At 51.1% G+C, this 19,653-nt stretch overlaps 1 protein-coding gene across 11 annotated transcripts in view; it reads right to left on the bottom strand.

The window, feature by feature from the left end:
• PMFBP1 (polyamine modulated factor 1 binding protein 1) overlaps positions 1–19,653 on the bottom strand; it is a 78,364-nt gene that overhangs the window by 16,575 nt on the left and 42,136 nt on the right. For 7 of the 11 annotated variants that reach the window (XM_028739860.2, XM_028739856.2, XM_028739857.2 and 4 more), the window contains 8 exons: positions 17,265–17,397; positions 12,665–12,811; positions 7,982–8,065; positions 7,545–7,691; positions 5,846–5,929; positions 5,622–5,648; positions 5,437–5,529; positions 2,868–2,951 (listed from right to left, as the gene is read on the bottom strand). In XM_028739860.2, coding sequence (XP_028595693.2) covers positions 2,868–2,951; positions 5,437–5,529; positions 5,622–5,648; positions 5,846–5,929; positions 7,545–7,691; positions 7,982–8,065; positions 12,665–12,811; positions 17,265–17,397 — 799 coding nt within the window. The remainder of the gene's footprint in view (positions 1–2,867; positions 2,952–5,436; positions 5,530–5,621; positions 5,649–5,845; positions 5,930–7,544; positions 7,692–7,981; positions 8,066–12,664; positions 12,812–17,264; positions 17,398–19,653) is intronic. The other 4 variants (XM_028739861.2, XM_028739855.2, XM_028739858.2 and 1 more) reach the window with 4 other exon arrangements.

Consider the following 19,653-nt stretch of genomic DNA (forward strand, 5'->3'; position numbering starts at 1 on the left):
CCCCCGCAAGATGGTAGCTATCAGGGGCCGATTTGTGCAGAGATACCAGCTGCCCACCACACAGCATGGAGGGAAGGGGGTTCCCAGCCCTTTGGGCTGTAAGACATGTTCCAATTCCCCCAGCAACATGAACAGAAAGAGTCTCTGTCCTGCACTCAGGCCCCTCCCAGCTCTCCAGAAAGTCAGTTACTGGAAGATCTGTAAAACAAGTCTCAGAGATCTCCAACCCCAAAGACTGCTTGATGCAGGAAGCAGGAGACCAGCCCTGGTACAGCAACTCCCACGCAGTCTAGAGAAGCACATGATCCTCTGGGCACCCCATGGGCCTTGGAACAGCACACCATGAAGTTGTTGGCTGACTTGGTACGCAAGTCAGAGAAGAAGGAAGGGGAGCAACTTGTCCTTAAGCTCAATCCTACACTCTGGCCCTTGGTCATAGCCCTTGCACAGGCTGGAAGAGGCATTTTCCTGCCCGTCTCAGGACTGCAGCCTGACCTGAGGCTTTCAGAGGCTCTTGCAAAGTTTAAAGAATCCAGGAAGCATCAGCACAAGGAGGAGCAAGCTGCCTGTGCCAGGGAGAGGCTTGACCGAGTGCCAAGGAAGAGAGAATGGCCCTCTCACCCACCCCAACCCTGGATTGGCAGCAACCCCCAAGTACCCAAAGCAAGAAGAGAGAAGAGTGGATGTTGAAGTCATTTCTGTACTTCAAAAGTCAGGCAGCTGCCAGAGAGGCAGGCAGAGTGTTAGAGGAGGACAATGCAAAAGGAAGGAAATGGCAGAAGGTTCTCCACTGAAGGAGCATTTGAAGAGGTGACATTAAACTCAAAAAGGAATTAGAACAAATTATCTAATTAAGCATACACTTCGCAACAGAGCACTGGGGTCAGGTGGCATCAGCCCAAAAGGTGAATGGGACTGGAAGACAGCCAAACACAGCACCCATTTTTCTTTTTTTAACAAAAGAAAACTGAGGAGGAATCCAGAAAGTCCAAGGCAAACATCTACACAACAGAATTAAGCCAGATGAGATTTCATCCTGTGGTGAAAGTCTTGCTCCATCATAATGCGCCAAGAGAAGAGGTGGACGGGAGAAATGAGCAGGTAGCATTTCCTAAGGAAAGGAGTCAGCTGTGTCATTTCAGAGAAGCCCTGAGCTCAGATCTCAGTGCCTTCCTGCCTTACACTGTGGACCACCATGGCTGGCCCAGAGCGCTGGCAGCTTAGCACTGAAGGGCCAAAGAACTGCTGTTTATTACTAAATCCAATACTAAGGGGTGCTTGATACTCAGGCCACTGGGGGCGGGGGGTGGAAAGAATGCAGTAAGATTAGCAAGAAGTTTAAGGGGCTGTGAGCACAACCACAACCACACACCTATAATCCCTCATTGCCTCTGGTACTCTTTGCTCGCTTCTGGCTGGTGTCTGGAAAACATTTTCAGGGCCCAGCTACAGTGGTGGAGGGTGGCAGGCAGCCCTGTGGAGCAAAAAATCTTCCTAGCAAGGGCCCCTGTTTGATGCACCCCTGGTGCATAAAAGCATAAGCAATGGGAACCTGTGCGTAGCTGCCTCCATTTTGGCTGCAGTTAGTAATTAATACAACTCTTGCCTGTCCTTTCCTGCACATTGGCAATGCTGGGGGTGGGAGGATTGGAGTTCCTGAAAAGGACAGCAGGGGTCTCCCTCAGCCTTTGCAAGCTCTGCCTCTGCTGTTCCCCCACACCCCACCGCATCCACTGCATAATTTCAAAATGGCAGCTTTTTGAAAATTCACCTTGATTGCCAGACATGAGAAGTGACTCATCCCGCAGTGACTGTCTGGCAGAGGGATGGGATCAGACAGCAGACAATGAGGGACGGGACGCATTAACAGTGTCTATTACAGAGCTCTCAAAAATACCTTTGTTCTGTCAAAGATCCCATCATTTGCTAGTTGTGTTCCTCTGAAAGCAGGGAATTAAACACACACACACAGATTCTGACACACACACCCTCCCAGGGATGCTGTGGGGAGAGGGGGAAAGAGGCAATGGTGCCCCATATCTGTGGATTCTCAAAAGCCAGAAAGAAAAGACGGCAAGTTGCTCCCTGTAAATTCAGCAGCTGACAGGCACAGAATAAAAGGCAGCCATCCGCAGCTCCATTCCCACCTAGAGCAGAGTTTCCTCACCAGAGGCAGAAGACAAAACAGGGCTCATCCTCTCAGCCATTGGACCTCCTGGTAGAAGCCCAGCACTTGCCTGTCCCATTGCCCTCCCTCCTTCCCAGGGTTGGGGAGCTTCAAGGAAACCTTGACTGGGGAAGCAGTCAAAACTCACACTTGGCACCTCTGTTTTTGCAGGAAACGGCAGGCAGTTCCAAATGCAGGCATGTACACACCTCTGCCATGCCACACTGGCTGCAAGTGCATGCCTTGAGCAGTCACAGCGACACACCCCCTGGCTGGTGCTCAAAGACAGGAGGAGGGAGGGAGGGTGGGGAACTGAGCAACTCCAGCAGTCCAGGCATGGCAAGCCAGATGTGCTCAGTGCCGGACATTTTGACTCCCTCCTTCTGTCAGACTGACTGATGCACCACATAACCCCAGCTCAATGCTTCTGGTGCTGTGAGGACCATGACCATGTGGTGGAAGGCAGGCAGGCAGGCAGGCAGAAGAGTAGCTGCTCAAGCACCCTTCCAACCCTGAAGGGCAACTCCATGGCCTCCTAGTGACCAGGCTAGCCCCTACCTGCCTCTCTGAAGAACTCCTTTCTTCTCATGCCTTACTGAAAGCAAGCATCAAGGAGAGCTGATACTAGTGGGCAAGCTGGCAACTCTTGGAGCGTCCTTCTCTCACCCCAGCCCTTCACAACCCTTTGCCTCCACAGTACCTCTGAGAGGGCCAAGCTGTATTTGCTCCTCCAGGTAACTGCTTCCGCTTCTGGTGCCGCCAGCCGAGCTGCTGCTCTTTCTGTCTGAAAGAGAAGACCAGACACACAGCTGGTAAAGAGGCTCACATTCCCCCTGGGAGCAGCGAGGGCAAGTGAAGCCCCTCGAGAGCCTCCTCTGCCCTTCATGATTCCAGATTTACACACATCACAGTTGCTATTACTTTTTTTGGTATCCTGTCATTCTGCTAAACAAAAATATCTAAGGTGCCCAGCCGCGTCCTGGTTAAAGCCAGGAAGCCATGAAAAGGAGCAGGCGGCGGAGGAGGAGGAGGTAAGAGGAACAAAAGAATGGGAAATGCACCATTGTTAGCAAAATATGTAACTTCTCACTGAAAATCAACCTTGTGGAAAGAGGACTGGAAGGTAGCCAAAGTAATACCAATTTTGGGGGAAAAGGGGTGAGGAACTTGCAGAGCTGTAAGCCTAACCTCTGTCCCAGGTAAAGTTGGGGGAGCATGATGAGGCTGGCAATACAAGCATGTGGAAGAACAAGCCTTGCCAAGAAATGATCAGCATTGCTTGTGCAAAGAGTATACCTGCCTCAAGCACCTTTCAACCACAGCGCACAGTGTACCTGGACTTTCAAAAGGCCTTTGATGAAGTTGCTTACCAAGGTGGGTCATGGGGCCAGAGGACAAAATCCTCTTGTTTAGATCATATAGTAATGAGGATGAAAAACAAGAGGATTTTCATGAAGAATGGAATCAAGCCAAAAGTCTCCTCAACATATTATATTGGGACTAGAGCTGTGTAACAATTCATAAATGATCTGGAGTCAGTAGTGAAGAACAAAGTCAGCAGGTTTATAACGGGCTGTGAAATCCCAAGAAGCCTGGAAAGTGCCTGAAACCAATCCCCCCAACTGATCAGCAGGTGACATTTAGTATAACACAGTGACTCACATCAGGAGAGAAAAAATACATAAATTGTCTACCCCAGAAAGAGTTCTGCAGGCTCCAATGGAAAGCAGCCCTGAAAAAAAGATACTCTGGGTGCTGGGCCAGTGAAAATGGTGGCAGGGCTATCCAAGAGAAAGTTTCGTATTGACTGCAGAGCATCCATAGGGGGCCAATAACTAGAATATAGCTGGTGGCTCTGGCCACCAATCCCAAAAGGAAATGTGCAGAGAGGGAAACGAAAAGGATCAGGAAGCTGAAGCGCTTCTCTAGATGAGAAAAGGCAAAAACATTTAGACAAGAAATTCAGTGGGTGGCATTACAAAATTATGAAAGTAGATCAATAAACAGAAACTATTCTTTCTCTCAAAACACACTTTTGCACTTGGAATATCTACCAAAACTGATTTGGAGAAGAACATGCAAAGAGAAGAGTCAGTTTCACAAGAGACATCATTAAACGTGCAGAACTCTCTTCCTTATCCACCACATAGAATCACAGAACTGGAAGGGATCCCAAGGGTCATCTAGTCCAACCCCCTGCAATGCAGGAATCTCAGCTAAAGCAACCAGGACAGTCATCCAACCTCTGCCTAAAAACCTGCAATGAAGGAGAGCACACAACCTCCTAAGGGGGAGTGTTCCACCTCTGTGATGGGCAGGCAAGAGCCTGGTTCACAGGCAGCCTCCTCTGACCCTCTCCTGCCTTTGGCCCTGTCCTGCTCCAGGGTCCTGCCTTTGAAAATCTCCCCTCTCTGTAATTAATCAGTGGGTGGGATAGCGGGGCTCAAAGAGTCATAGGCAGCCTTTGCAACTACTGCTCCCCACCCCAGCACACAAAACTAAAGGGCCTTCGACTGAAGCAGCATTAAAAAACCCAGCCAGGTACTTTATGATACTGACAAAAATGCCTGAAGGAAGGAAGAAACAGCACTTTTGTTCTGCCCCAAGAGGAGACCTGCAGTTGGCAGCTCTGCCTTCCCCTGGATGCGGAGAGGCTGCCTTCCTGCCATGGCTCTATGACTGGATGCTGGGCTCAAGCAGCAGCAAAGGGAACATGCACTGGAATCCCAGCTCATTTTCCCAAGGGGCTTCTCTGGAGGGCTCTGCTTTGTAAGCAGCAGCGGCTCCACTTTGGGCTGTGTACCTGGAAGCACCCAAACACCTGCCTGCCTGGAGTATGGCATCAGAGATATGGTGCCCAGCCTGTCTGAGGGCCTGGCAGAGGGGCAGGCCAAACATGGTGGCCAGTATGGCGGAGGGCAAGGCATGCAACCACATGGCACTTCTGCTTTTGTTGGTTCCTCCCTTAGCGTGAGTGTTGCCTGCATTCTTCTGTTTTGTGGTGTCGACCTGCAGCACAATTGGAAGCAGCCTTGGCAGTGAACCCAGGAGGGCACAGTGCAGAGCCACCCTCTCTCCTGTCTTGGCATGGCCACCCACTGGCACCCCCTCCTCTCAGTAAAGAGCAGGACAATCCCACCTATCTTCCCTTCAGGTCTTCTGGAGGCAGATGTGACAAATGCAACAAAAGAACAGCCCTTTCTGCAATGGAAGAAGAGATCACAATGAGACAAGGAGCAGAAGTTTACCTGTTGTCCAGTCAAACCTACCAGCGCCTTCTCCTTGCCGCTCCTCTGGGCTGTTTCTGTCTCCAAGCATGGACTCCTTTCGCAATCTTTGAGGCAGGACGCCAGTTTCTCAATCTGGTAGGGAAGCAGGTGGCGGATTAGAGGGACTCTCCAGCACCCCCAGGCCCCTCCTGTGCCTGTCCCCTAATGCACTCCAGAGAACTCACAGGGGGGGTGTGAGCTTTGAGGGTTTCCTGTGGGAGGGAGGAAGGAAGGAAAAGCCCAGAGGAATCAGCTACAACCTCAACTGAGAAGAAGCTTTCATTCTGTTCCTCCTCCTCTCAAACACAACATTGGCTCTTGTCAGGGGTCAGAGGAGGGGTGAAAGGGAATGTGGGGGTCAGACGGCCAGCTGTGCTGCTGGCTGGCATCCTGCCTGACGTTTGCTCACCTCCAACATCTGCTCCAGGTTGTGGGCTCTCAGCACCTCATTCTCACCTTCTGCTTGGGCCAGCTGCCTTTGACACTGGCTGAACTGTTAAAGATGGAACACACACACAGCGACATATCTTAGCTGCAGGACTATTCCTGTGTAAAGGCTAGTGAAAGGGGAACAGGTGGAAAACTCCACCCACTCTGGCTGGACTCCACTCCATAATATACCAGGCAATGCCACAACTTATCCCACCTCACCTTGCCTATGACAGTAGGGGACAACCGCAGCTCCCCTACCCCCAGAAGCACGCTTCCAGATACACTTGTGGTGACCATTGTGGTGGTTGAACTTGCCATGTTCTAGCCTTTGAATGTTGATTATACATACACTGAGGGAAGGAGGCTTTGCTTCAGCCACTGGGCAGTGCCTGGTGTGCACTCTGTGCCCTGTGCTCTCCACATTTCACAGGGGACCACCTCCTGGGAAGCCAACTGGCACCTATGATGCTGTTCTGCAGATTCCGGCCACAACATAATAGATACGTGGGGACTTTGGAAACCAGAAGACCCATCAGGCAGCAGTTGAAGAGCATATCTGTTAAAAGTCCTCAGGGCAGGAACAGTACCATGCAAGCAGTGCCAGTCACAAAAGGGCCCCCAGGGAATCAAACAAGCAGCTGTAAATATGGGCTGACGTCCCTAAGCTCAATAATTCTTCCAATGCAGCCTTCTAAACCCAGAGGTGGGGAGGGAGGAGCACCACCACCTGAGAACAGCACCCACCTTTCCTTTGCAGAAAGCCAGAGCTGACTTGTCCAGAAAAGGAAAAGGGACAGGAACCATATGCACCTGACTTACTGCAGCCAAAAGCCAGGGGTCAAGTCTCCGACACCTCCCCTGCATGATTGAGCATCCACCATCTCAGGTCAAACACAAGACAGAGCCTGGGAGCTCCATCAGGCCCTCATCCACGGGCAGCAGATGTTTCCCACCCCCCCCTGGCAACAAAGGAAAAATATTTAACTCTGCTGCCAGGGGGGAAAGGCAAGTGAGGAACGTGCAATTCAAGCAGCTCCCCTGTGGACACACACCTGCTATTGGGGGCACACTCCAAGCCCAGATCCACTATCCACACTCCAGAGCAGGAGGCCACCCCAGCTGCCAACACCCTCAAGCTTCTGGAGACAAAACCTAAAGCTGCCAATACGTCCCTGGGCCTGTAGGGCAGAATCCCAGCCCAGCTTTTTAACGGAGTCCACAAGAGTAGCAGCCATGACTGAGGCTCCTCCAGGGGCATTTCTCTTTCTCCTCCTCCTCCTCCTCCACACAGATCTATACTGCAGCACAGCCAGTGGCAGGAAGGAGATGCTGCCAGGGAGGATGAGGGGGGCACTTGGAAGGCTGGCACCAAGCCTGTCTCCACCAGACAATACCCATTTGGGGAGCCCAGATCCAGGCACCTGACAGTCCGCCCTCTTCATTCTGCCATGGTTTCTCTCTCTTCCAGTCACCTCACTGCAAGCTCAGCAAGGAGGAGGAAGAGGAGATCAATATGCCGAACATCTGCTCCATTACAGCAGCCTCAACAAGAGGCTGGCTAGACCCGGCTAAGCAGCAGCAGCAGCGGCAGCTTTTCCCTCCTCTTCCTGCTGCTGCCCTGGCTGGCTTCCCTCTTCTTCTTCTCTGCCTCCTCCTCCTCCCTGGCACTCCCGTACCTGGTTCTGGGATCCCTCCTGCTGCTGCTTGCTGGCCTCCAGCTCTCGCTCCAACTGGAGGACTCGGATGCAGCTCTGTTCCAGCTCTGCCTGTGCCTCTCTCTGCTTGCTCTGCAACTCATAGATCTTCTGCTCCTGAGCATCCAGCTATTGACCCGCCCAGGGAAGAAAGGGAAGAAATTGGGGGGGAGGGGGGATGAAGAGAGAAATCAATTAGTATCAAAGGGGCTTTAACAAAACAGCATAAAGCACAGACCTTGGGTGGGCAGGTGGGAAAGGGAAGCGCTGCTTGCTTGCCTTCCTGTGGGGATGGGGGGAACCAATATTAGCAGGCCAGGAGTTCTGCCGGGGCCCAAGGAGGGCACGAAGCCAAGGCACCTTCCCGCTGCCTCCGTGCAGCCGCCACGTGAGAGAGGGGAGAGAGGGGTCTCGGGTACCTTGTCTGCCAGGCTGTCTCTCTCATCCTGCCCAAGCAGGAGCTGGCTCCGAAGCCTCAGGGTCTCTGCGGCTTGCTGCTCCAGCTGAAAGGGGTTTATACAGGAAGGGAGGGAGGAAGAGAGGATTGCGAATGTCAACCAATAAGCAGGGAGAAGACGACAAGACTCAGGGTATTGATCAGCTAGAGCGGCTTGTGCTGCTGCAGCCCCAAAAGCCTTGGGAAGGGAGGGGGAGATACCCCAGACAGGACAGAGTGGAGGCAGAGGCCAAACGGTGTGAGCAGGAAGCCTAGAGGACCTGGCAATGTGCCAAGTGGGCATCAGCCAATGCTGTGACAGTCCTGCCACCGGAGCTGGTGAGCATTGTGTACTGGCTTCTGGGGCAGTTGTCTGGAGGAAGCTAGACAAGCTGCAGCAGTGCCAGGCCTAACCCTCTTCATACCTTAGAGCATCATAGTGGTGGGGATAATGGTGCTGCTCTAGCCTCTAGAAGAAAAAGCTCTTCCTGGTGGCCTCTCCACCCCCCCACCCCACGCCAGAGGGCTTGCCAGGTGCTCCCTGAAAGGTGAAAAACACCCAAGAAGGTGCTGGACAGGGTTGTAGAAGTTCAAAGAACTCCAAGCTTGAGTCGCCACGTCAAATGGGCACCCTGAACCTCCCCAGCCTCTGAGGAGTCAGAATCACCCAGGCCCTGTTGTCTTGGGGTGGGGGCTGTGCTGTGCTGATGGCCAAAGATCTTTAGCTCTAGTTTCAGGCGCTTGGTGGATCTGGATGAGGAGAGGCAGTTCTCAAAGGACCCAGCTGCTGGAGCACAGTAGCTGCCCAGGGAAGAGAAAAAGCCAGAGGGTCACTGCCTACGATGCAAACGGAACAAAGGGAATTAGCTCCCACCCATTTTGTGACTTTACAAGGGGGAGAGGGGCCAGGCAGTGAGATGGGCTGCAAGGGAGGGCTAGAGCATTCATGTCTTGCTTGTGGGCTTCCCATTCTCGCTGGCCACAGTGTGTCACCTGAGCCTCTGACCTGGTCCAGCAGGGCTCTTACGTCTTGCCTGGCAGAGAAACCATCCATTTAATGTCCCTCAGGATTCTCCATCCACAACAGGGGTAGAGTGGTTGGCAGCCTCCAGACCGTCAGGAGCAAGGAAGTTCCCCACCCCCAGGGTGGGGCTAAAGGCTGTCTCAGCCATGGCCTCCTCCTCCTGACAAGTAGGCTGGGTCATCTCTCTCTCTCCCCCCTTGTCCCCAGCTCCCCACACATGCATCCATTCTCCTGCTGTAAAGAAGGGGGCAGCATCTTTGGGGCGAATCCCCATCCTATTTAAGCGGAATCAACTCTGCTATTTCTTTTCTTTTCCTTTCTGTTCTGTTCAGAAGCAATTACTTTCATGTCATTTCTGGAGACATTTGCAGGGAAAGCAAGAGCCAGATTATCCTCCCCACCCCCATCCCCAATGGCTTCTGCAGTGGAGGCGAAATATTAAATTAAATGAGGTGTCTATGAAGCTGCTGCGGTTTCAGGTCAAAGACGCCACAGAAAGCCGTGTGCTCTGCTCTGCGCCTGTATGCAAATGGCTGCATTAAAACCGCGGATGTCAACTTGCAACACGTCTCTTCTGCTCCTGGATGATCAAAGCTGATTGCTGAGGCAATTACTGCAAAAGAAAAGAAAATCACGGCCCTACTGCTCCTCCCTCGGCTCTGAGAGTTTAATTGTTTAGCCAAGCTGAAACTGTACCCCCGGCTCCCTTGCACACATGGCTGCTCCTTGTCTTGCAAGGTACGCGTGCACACCCTCCTTCCTTCCAAGCTCTGCACACAGGGCCAGTCGGCAACAGCAGCCACAATGCAGAAACACGGATCCCAGCGGTGGCAAGCAGGCTGAGGGGAGATGCTGCCAGTTTGCTCCACCAGGACCTTGCCTTCTTTGTTCATCAGCCCATGTGCACACACAAACCTGGGGGGCCTTGGAGAACCCCCAGTGAGCAGAGAGCCAGCACCTTCCCCAGCTGGAGGAGGTTGCCAGGCTGGCAAAGAGGAGCACCTTCCATGTGCCAAAGGAGTGGGGAGAACATCAGCCCTGCCTCATCACCCTCTCTTTACCACGTGGCAAAGATCAGGCAGATCCTGCCTTTGCCTCTCCCTCCCCTCTACTCCTTGGCCTGATCCTTGGCCGCTCCCATTCTAGCTGTCCGCTTCCAACCTTCTCCCTTCTCTGGATCTCTTTTGCCACATATACATGCAGAGAGAAAACACAATAATGGCTTCCTAACGAGTCAAGAAGAGCTGGGTGGCTCTGCTTTACAGGTTCAGTAGGCAGAGGCCAGCTAGTTTGGGTGTAGTTTGGTTAGGTTGCACTCAGTCTGGGGGGAAAGCAGCAGGGGCAATGCCCACAAGCAAGCACATACATTCCCCACCCCTCTGCACAAAGGATGCCTCAGGGGAGACCAGGGCTTCCTTTCCCTCCTTTAAGCCTGAAATATTAGCCGTTTTCTCAGACAGAAAAATCTGTTCCCTTTGTGGGTGGGGAGGGGAAGCTGGCTTTGTGGACACCTCCCTGCCTCTCTCCACACTGTCGCTGAAAGGAAAATGGCCGGCGTGTGAGTTGTACAGGGAAACGGTGCTGCATGGCTCCCCCGCCTGCTTTTCCTGGCACTTCCATTCACAACTCTGGTTCAGTCTCCGAGTCCTTTGTTCAGGAAACGGCAAAGCCCTGGCTGTTTCCCTCTGAATGGCAGTTAACTTTGTCCAGTTCAGTGTTTTCTGATTGTTCGTGCTGCCTAGAGAAGCTTTGATTAAACCTCTTAATTTTTCGGCTAAGTTTTCTCTTGTAACAGGGCAAGCCCTTGACCTGGGAGCAGAGAAGAGTGGTCAAAAGAAAAATAACAAGCCAAGGAGAGGGGAGGAGCAGGAGTAGCAGACACAAAGGGACAGAAGGCTGAGCGAGGAGCTGCTGAGTCCCCAGGCCAAACATCTTGCCCCCAGGGGTTGGCAGGGCTGCTTCTCCCTCCTCCTTCTCCACTCACACACCAGAATGTTTCCTGCAAGGATTGCTTGGCACCAGCAGGAGCGCACCACACACAGCACTCACATTGAGGGTCTCTGTGTGTGTGGAGTGTGCGTTTGTGCTTATTCTGCTCCACCCACTCAGAAAGGAGGAGTCATTGCCTTGGAAGGGACATGCCAATAGTGACCACAAGAACCACTCCTGCCTGGAAGCCATCCTCCTGCTTCCTCTGTGGTGGGGGTGGGGGCTGAGATTCCATCCTGCCAGGGACCTGGATGCCTGGGGCTTTTCCTGATCCATCCTTGTAGATCAGAGAGTTTTCTGCACCCAACGAGCCTCCTCTTTGGCCTGAGCTGCCAAGAAGTCTCCTTTGCCTGCATCTGTCTTGAGAAAAGCATATCACCAGCACTACCTCTCCCAGCAAGCAGCTGACCATGGGGCATTAATCACCCAGGAAGGCCATGGGTGGGGAACCTGTGGCCCACTAGATGTTGTTGGACTTCATCTTCCATTGCCTCAGCTGGCTTGATGATAATGGGAGTTCTCTCACTGATGCTTTGCTACCTGGTAGAATCCTTCTGATCCACCTTTAATGCTTTCTGAATTATTGTCCAAGTGTATACAAAGGACATTCATTGTATTTTTCTTTTCTGTATTCTGTTACATCTCGTCGTCGTCGTCCCCCAGTTTCACCCCCATCCCACTCAGAGAATGTTGGGAGGTTTTTGGCTCTGTCCAAACAATGTTTACACAGAGGAAAGTCCAACTTGTGAATTGTATCTGGTCAGTATATGGATGATTACAGCCTAAACCAGTGGTTCTCAACCTGTGGGTCCCCAGATGTTGTTGGACTACAACTCCCATCATCCCTGAGCTCTGGCCTTGCTAGCTTGGGATGATGGGAGTTGTAGTTCAACAACATCTGGGGACCCACAGGTTGAGAAAGGCTGGAAACCACGGGTAGGCAAACTAAGGCCTGGGGGCCGGATCCGGCCCAATCGCCTTCTAAATCCAGCCCACGGATGGTCTGGGAATCAGCATTTTTACATGAGTAGAATGTGTGCTTTTATTTAAAAGGCATCTCCGGGTTATTTGTGGGGCACAGGAATTCGTTCATTTTTTTCTCTTCAAAATACAGTTCAGCCCCCCACAAGGTTGGAGGGACAGTGGACCGGCCGCCTGCTGGAAAAGTTTGCTGACCCCTGGCCTAAACCAAGTGCAGCCTGCATTGAGCAGCAGCCTTCTAGAACTCCCCAGACATGCCTGCTGAGAGATCAACCCAAGAGTAGACTTTGCAGCCAATGCTTGGCCAGAAAACTCTGCCTGTGTTTCCTTCCTGCCTCTCTGGAACTGCTTGGATCCCAGGTTAGGTCCCAGGCCAGGTCAATAACAAGGGACCAATTCCTCGTCAAGGTGATCCAAGGAGCCATGGCCCCCAGACAGGCTCGAAAGCAAATGCACGAGAAAAGCTCCTGCCTCTTACAACCCCTCAGTTACCAGCGCCCACCAACCCAGGATCCCTCCAGTTAAAACAAGAGGAAGCTTTTGATTAGCCTTACTGCCTTCAATCTGTACTGGTGGCCCTCAACTGTGCCTCTTCTGTCACTACTCAGGACAGAGAGAAACCTCGGGCAAAAGTGGCAAGCGAGCCCACCTCACACGTAGCACAAGCCTTACCAGCTGCGGCAGGGAGCTCAGTTGTGACTCCAGGAGGAGCTCCTCCTGCAGATGGCACGCCACCTCCAAGTCTTTCTGGGAGAGTTCGTTCTGCAGATCTGTGATGGTCTCTTGCAGTTCTTTAATTTTAGCTGCTTTCTCCAGAATCTGCAATGCACAAACCCATCATGTACCTGGATTTTGGTAAGCAGTCTGCTCTGGGTGCGGCAGAGGGTCGGGTGCTTCTGCATTGCCAGTTTTTGACACAAAAAGGGGAGCAGTGCAATAACATACCCTGGAAACAAGATATTTTGGGGCTGAAGCTGGAGCTTGGCAGATTGCAGCAGGAATGGCCTGCAGGCCACACTTCAGAGCTGAGGGGCACCAACCAGGGCCTCCAACACAGACTTCTTTCCTTGCTCTTGAACACACCTGCTGAAACTCACATTCTGTTTCCACACTTGGGCAATCTCGCTGGACTCTTTTTATTCCCCATTTACTTATTCGTTAAATGTATGCCCTACCCTTCAATGGTCAACCAGCATTCCCAGTGCAGTTTACAAAAGCTTACAAAATAAAAAAGTAGAAAAACATGTATATTGCTTTTAGAAAATACCAAGGAAGGACAAAAAGCTGTGCATCAGAGCATGAATGTCATCCCTCTCCGCCCCAATAAAAGCACCTCCCACCATCTTCCTTTAAGTTACATTGAGTCAGGGGAGGGGGTAAAATGACACAAATTCTCTGCTTTGAGAGCTCCTACCTGGGACAGAGAGCTTCCTGGCCAGCACTGTCTCTCCCAGCAGGGAATAACATTTGTGTGGAATTGCTGAAACCATGCAGAAAAATCACGTGGAGACAGAGCAATTTCCAGCAGGCATGTCAGAGCCAAGAAATGTCAGCCTGATGGAAGCGGCTGGGAAGGCTGCAAGTGGGTGTGTCCTCTTCCCCAACTCTGTGAATTGCAAGCAGAGTGAGGTCCAAGAACATAGCCCATCCCCCTGGCAGCGCCAGGGAAGAGATGATATCAGGCACCACGTCACTGGACCCAGGAAGCGCTTTTCAAGAAAACAGAGAACACTTTCACTCACAACTCACTTGGCCCAGGAAGAGCGGCTCACACCTGCTTTGGGAGCGACCTTTCCAATTGGTTTTGGGAAGGGGAAAGATGAAGGTAAAATGGCAATTCCCTTAAGCACCATCCTGGGAATGGGAAATTTTAACAATGCAAAGCAGCAAGGTCAGACAATGTGTCCAGGCAGCCTAAAGGAAGCTGCTTGGAGTTGAAATCCCTCCATTAGGAATCACCTGATGACTTGTCTTCCTGAAGGCCGAGGCCTGTTTGGGCTGCGCTTCAAGGCCTCTTCCAACTCCTACTGCTGCAGCCCATCACGGGAACTATTCCTGCAATGCTATGGTCCTTGGCTCCCAGCTCTGGTGGCCCTGTGGCTGCAGCTGCTTCTCGCTTTGTGACCTCTAGTGAGAGGAGGGAGCAATCCCCATCTTCTCCCATTCTGATATTTCAAAGCCAGGCCTGCCTCTCCCTCCCATCTCCCCGCTCCACATTATTAATGAATTGGAAAGCAGACATCATTAGGTGTGGGAGACTGTTTCTTTCAAAATCTGTAGAAGCCTTCATCGGACTCCCCAGAGCCAGGCTGCTGTTCTCAACATAGTCTTATTAGCATCGCCGCCTCTGTAGCCTGCCATGCAAACTGCACTGCTCGGCACTTTCCAGCACTTGACCCTTCTGCAGATGGAATTAATTTCCTCTTTGAAGATCCAGCGGCAGGCCGTTGCAGCTGCCATTGTTGTGCTTGTTAAGGAAAGGAGCGCTCCCGTGAAGGCAGGGGCTGACCGATCATGGGCGGATGGAGGGCAAGAGAGCCTGAAATGGAAGCAGCTGCAGAAGCTTGGGAGGAAAGCCCTTCCTGGCGGCTCCTCCACAAGCAGACTTTTTTTACCATGCAAAGCACACACAAAAGGGCTGGGTGAGCATATTTGCACATGTGACCTGCTCTGTGCTGGAGGCTCAGGGTACGTAGGCTGGAACCAGAGCAAATTAAGAAGACCTCCCATGCCCCGCTCAGAAGAGCCTGGCCTTTGGCACCCTGGGCAGAAAGAAAGCTCCTTTCACCCATCGCCGTTTGTTTCATTTGGTCCCAAGTCTGATTTTAAGGGGGCTGGGAATAATCACCTATGGCATTTTGTGTGGAATGGTTCATGCTCAAAGGATCCTGCACAGGATCACAGGATGGAAAGGTGTTCAGTTTCCTGGGATTGCCAATAAATGCTTCTATGTGCTGAGAACCAAGTTCTTGTGACATCTGCAGCACCGTTGAAGCAGAAGCTGCTGAGGGTTAAATCCTCACAGAGAGGAAGAGGAATGCAGCTCCCCTCCCTCGGTCATAATTTATTAAAAGTCTCACAAATAATTAAAGAAAGGTAGATTTCGCCAATGTTACATCCCTTAGGACTATTATGAGGTGTTTGGGCAAGATTATGATTTCCTCCGCTCTCAGTCACTCACCCTTGTCTGAGTCCCTCAAAAACTTCTCGGTCCTAAAGCATGGAAGGCAGCTTTTCTGAGTATCAGAGGTTAATCCCTGTTATCTCTGTTTTCCCAGAGATAATGAGATAAACAAGATTTGTGGTTTGGCTATCATTAATCACCATATAATTATCCCCATCGACAGTGTGTCACCAAGAGATGTCTAGTCTGCCATCTTTCCTCCTGGAAGTCGAGGGCGTGACTGCATTTCATTTGCCTGCCTTCTTCTCTCAAGCCTTCATGGTTGGACCAGGTCCTTCAGTTCCAGCTGTTCCACTTCCACATATGGAAGTAAGAAGTGGCTTGTTGGAGCTCCAGATTAGAGCAAAAGGGCCCAAGACTTTGTGACCGACTGACAAGCCTCTACCCTTGTTGAGAGGCAGAAGTAATGCCTGACCTCTTGGCTTCCCCACTGTGCCTCTCTCCTCCTCTGATTCTTTTCTAATGTCTCCCATGCCAAAGCAGAAGCCCGCCTGTTACGAGGAAGTTGATTTAGAGTCTTCCTCTCAGCTACAGAAGGCAGATCTTTCTCGGAGAGAGAACAACATTGCTTTTTGTTGGAGATTCTCCTGGATTCTCAGACGCAAAGAAGCACTGGGATGTTGATAGCTGACAGTTTCAAGATGCAGCAAGAGTAACATCCCAGGAAACCTACAGCAATTGGGCCACTGTGAACCCATTTCCAGAGTCCTGAGTAATCATTGTTGGTGACTTGTGGAAGTCTGCTGGTAGTTCACCACACCTCAACCACGGTGAAATATCAGCAGAGTATGCAGAGTCCCAGAAGAGCCTTCAGAAATTTCCTGCTCCCAGCAAAACAGCTTCTTCCAGAGTCCCCGGTTAAGGGAAAAACTCCTCTCCCAGGCCGTTCAAACTAACAAAGTGTTTATTGTCTCCAGATACAAGCAAAGCTAAACACTACTATCTGCTATATACAATTCCTCTGGTCTTTGAAGTAAAGATACATATGTACAGAGATCCACTAACACTATCACCATGCTAGCTAACACTGCTGTGTATAACCTACAGCCTCTTCCCTTGATTCTCACAGAGTCAGACCCTGGCAGCAAATAGGATAGCAGCAGGTTTTGCAACAGGACACAACCATCAAAGACAGGAACATGATGTAATCAATGCCCTAGAGACTATTATACCTGGTTCTACATTCTTGAACCAATTCTTGAACCTTGCTGGTGTTGCTATGGTAAACCAGTGCACAGAAGATCCAGATGTGGGAGATGCACTTCTCAAGAATGAAGCAGGTGGTGACTGCACTTTCCTTCAAGCTTCCATTGGGTGGCTGTTCCCAGTTTGCATTACAGTGGTGCCCCGCAAGACGAATGCCTCGCAAGACGAATGCCTCGCAAGACGAAAGGGTTTTCCGTTTTTTGAGTCGTTCCGCAAGACGAATTTCCCTATGGGCTTGCTTCGCAAGACGAAACGTCTTGCGAGTTCTTGCGAGTTTGTTTCCTTTTTCTTAAAGCCGCTAAGCCGTTAATAGCCGCTAAGCCTCTAATAGCCGTGCTTCGCAAGACGAAAAAACCGCAAGACGAAGAGACTCACGGAATGGATTAATTTCGTCTTGCGAGGCACCACTGTATTACAGAAGTTGGATGAAGCAGAAGCAAAGTTAAAACAATGAAGTGACCTGCTCTGGTATGGCATTTTGTGTGTGTGAAGGACGGTGGGATGTACAAATATAATGGAAATCTTCCCATGTATATGGGTACATCTAAAGTTCACAGGCCAGAAGAAATTAAGAAGCCAGCACCTGCTTGAGTGAGAGCCAACACATTGTCCCTTGTAAATCAGGAAAAGATGGCCCTGCATACATATATAGATGGAAATGCCTGCTCAACCTCACCAGAGCTTTAGGGAAAGGTTTTCAGAACTGCCACACTGGTGGGCAGCTACTGGCAAATGAAGGGCAAAAGCATTCCTGCTCGCCTTCCCTTCCTTGGCCTCAAAGTGCTGATTCTGATCATCCTTCTTTCCTCCCAGGCAGGCTAGCCCAGCTAGTCCAGTGTCTGCTTGTGCTGCTGCAGCCGCCTCCAGAAAGGTAAACCCTACCTCTGCTTTCACCTTCTCCTGGGTGTGACCAGCATCTCTCAGCTGAAGATCCAGCTCACAAGTAAAGTGCTCTTTCAGTCCCCAAAGAGACTTCAGTTCTGCTTGCTCCATCTCCTGTCCTGGCAGACAGTACCTACACAAAGGGAGGAAGGGAAGGCCAGTCAGAAAAGCTACAAAGGCTGCACAGAAGAATTTGGGGAAAAGGAACAAACAAATTGGTTTTAGGGAAGCGTCTGCTGTAGCTTTGCTTGGCATGCAGAATGCTTCTAGCTCAATCCCTTGTATCTCTAGCTAGGAAAGGATCAGGTGATAGGAATTGTCTTCCTTTCTCTGCTGGAGAACCTGGAGAGAACTGTCCTCAAATGGTTGGACAGACAGCCCGACCTGGTAAAAGTTATCTCTCCCTCTGCTCATCTAGACCGACCACTCACTCACTCACACACTCAGGAAAGCAGTGTTCCCCAACCCCAATGGTTGTTTCTTTCAAGAGGCTGCTGTGCGCATACCTTGTATACCCTGAATGGGCACCTCCAGGCATGATGCATGGCTGCAGCTCTAGCACTATTTGCCCCTGTGAGTCACCAATGAGCATGCCGTGGCCTGGAAAGGGCTCTAGGGCTTGGCTGGAAAGGTTTATGGGGTCTTAGTGCAGTGGCAAAGCATCTGCATGGTGTGCAAAAGGTCCCAGGCACAACCTCCGGCATCCACAGGTTAGGATGAAAAAGACCCTGGAGAGCAACTGCTAGCCCTGAGCTAAGATGGACTAATAGTCTGACTCAGCAGAAGAAGGCAGCTTTCTATTTTCCTCTGGAGCCCCAACCGGCAGGCTTTGTGACCACCTCATCAAAGCAATGCCTGAGATGCTCCCCCCCCCCCACAGGATCCTTGCTGAAGTTTAATCCAGGCTCACTGGCTCCTCAACATCCCCACACTGGGGGTGGCAGCTCCTATCTATATATGTATAGCTATTTCGGTCTGTGGGAGGAGATGTCAGCATCTTTCACTTGCTGTGAGTTCCAAGAATACTTTTTTTTCAGACAAGTCCTTTGTATTCTGTTGGAAGGGAACGGGATGGGGAAGAGACATTCCCATTTTCATAGCATTTGATAGGACTCCACTTGGGACTGGGGGTAATATCTCCCCTTCCTGAACAAGAGCCAGGCCTTTCGGTTGGATGAAAATCCTGCCTCTCAAGTTCCAGAGGGAGGGCATTAGCAGCCTCTGGAAAGATGAGAAAGAAAGAGAGCTCACGGACACAGCCCAAGTTTTCCTGCCTCTGAAAAATGGGGGGGGGGGGGGGACAGGTTGCAAAGGTATACCTAACACTGCATTTTCTAAAAAGAGGAAATGGTTTGCAAGTTTAGCTACCTCTGCTGAAGGTGGCATAACAAGGGAATGGAATGTGTGTGTTAACCTTGAAAACCTCTCTGTTCACAAGCCCTCTCTCTCTCTCTCTCTCTCTCTCTCTCTCTCTCTCTTGTATGCACAGGCGGGCACGCACATGCACACTTCCCACGCAGAATGCTGGTTTGCCCACTGGGAACTCTAACCCTCAGGCTAACCCTACAGCAAGTATTAACCTACTTATTGCACCCGGAGGCAACGCAGAGGGGCAGAAAGGGCTGCATTTGGGGGAAGAGGATGAGCAGAGCTTAGCATTAACTGCTCCCTGAAATCATCTGAAGGAGGCAAGCAAGGCAACTTAATATAGGAAGGAAGGCAATTCGCAGACAGACGTTTGGAACGGGCAGAATGATGAAACAATTATTTGGTGGCAAATTTGGCTGGTGCTTCCTGTAAAGAGAGTGAATATGACCAAATCACATGACTGCACCCAGCCTGTGTCAAGAATGAGTTTTTTCATCATTAAAGTCAAGAGCCAAGCAGGCCATCAAGCCACTACGTCACAAAGTATGGATGAAGACCCCAGGGGAAACCAGAGACGACACTGGTAGGCAGAGACTGGGGAAATCTATGCCAAAGGGCGTGGAGAGCCACAAAGCATCTGCATTAATCTAATGGCCCAAACCACTCTGGAAGCCCTTGGCTGAAGCAGGGAGGCAGATAATGTCTTAACTACGTTTTCCAGGATATTGGAGGCCCAGAAGATGTCCCAGAGGAATTCTGCCACAAGGCCAGTGCTTTAAAATATGGAGTCCAGGACCCTCTAATATCTATTACAGACTGGAGTACAGGGCAAAGAGGCTGATTTGGGTGGGAGGGGTATCTATATATCTTTATCTCCTGTTCTGAGGCCAGCCAACCCCTGGAACACCCAAGAGGTAATGAACAAACTTAAGTCTTGTCACTGGCACATGAGAGAGCCCCAAGAGACATTACTAGAGTTCTCGGGTGGGGTTCTGAAGGGGGGAGCTCAGGACCCTGAAGG

The sequence above is a fragment of the Podarcis muralis genome, chromosome 7 (assembly GCF_964188315.1).
Source record: "Podarcis muralis chromosome 7, rPodMur119.hap1.1, whole genome shotgun sequence".
NCBI lineage: Eukaryota > Metazoa > Chordata > Lepidosauria > Squamata > Lacertidae > Podarcis > Podarcis muralis.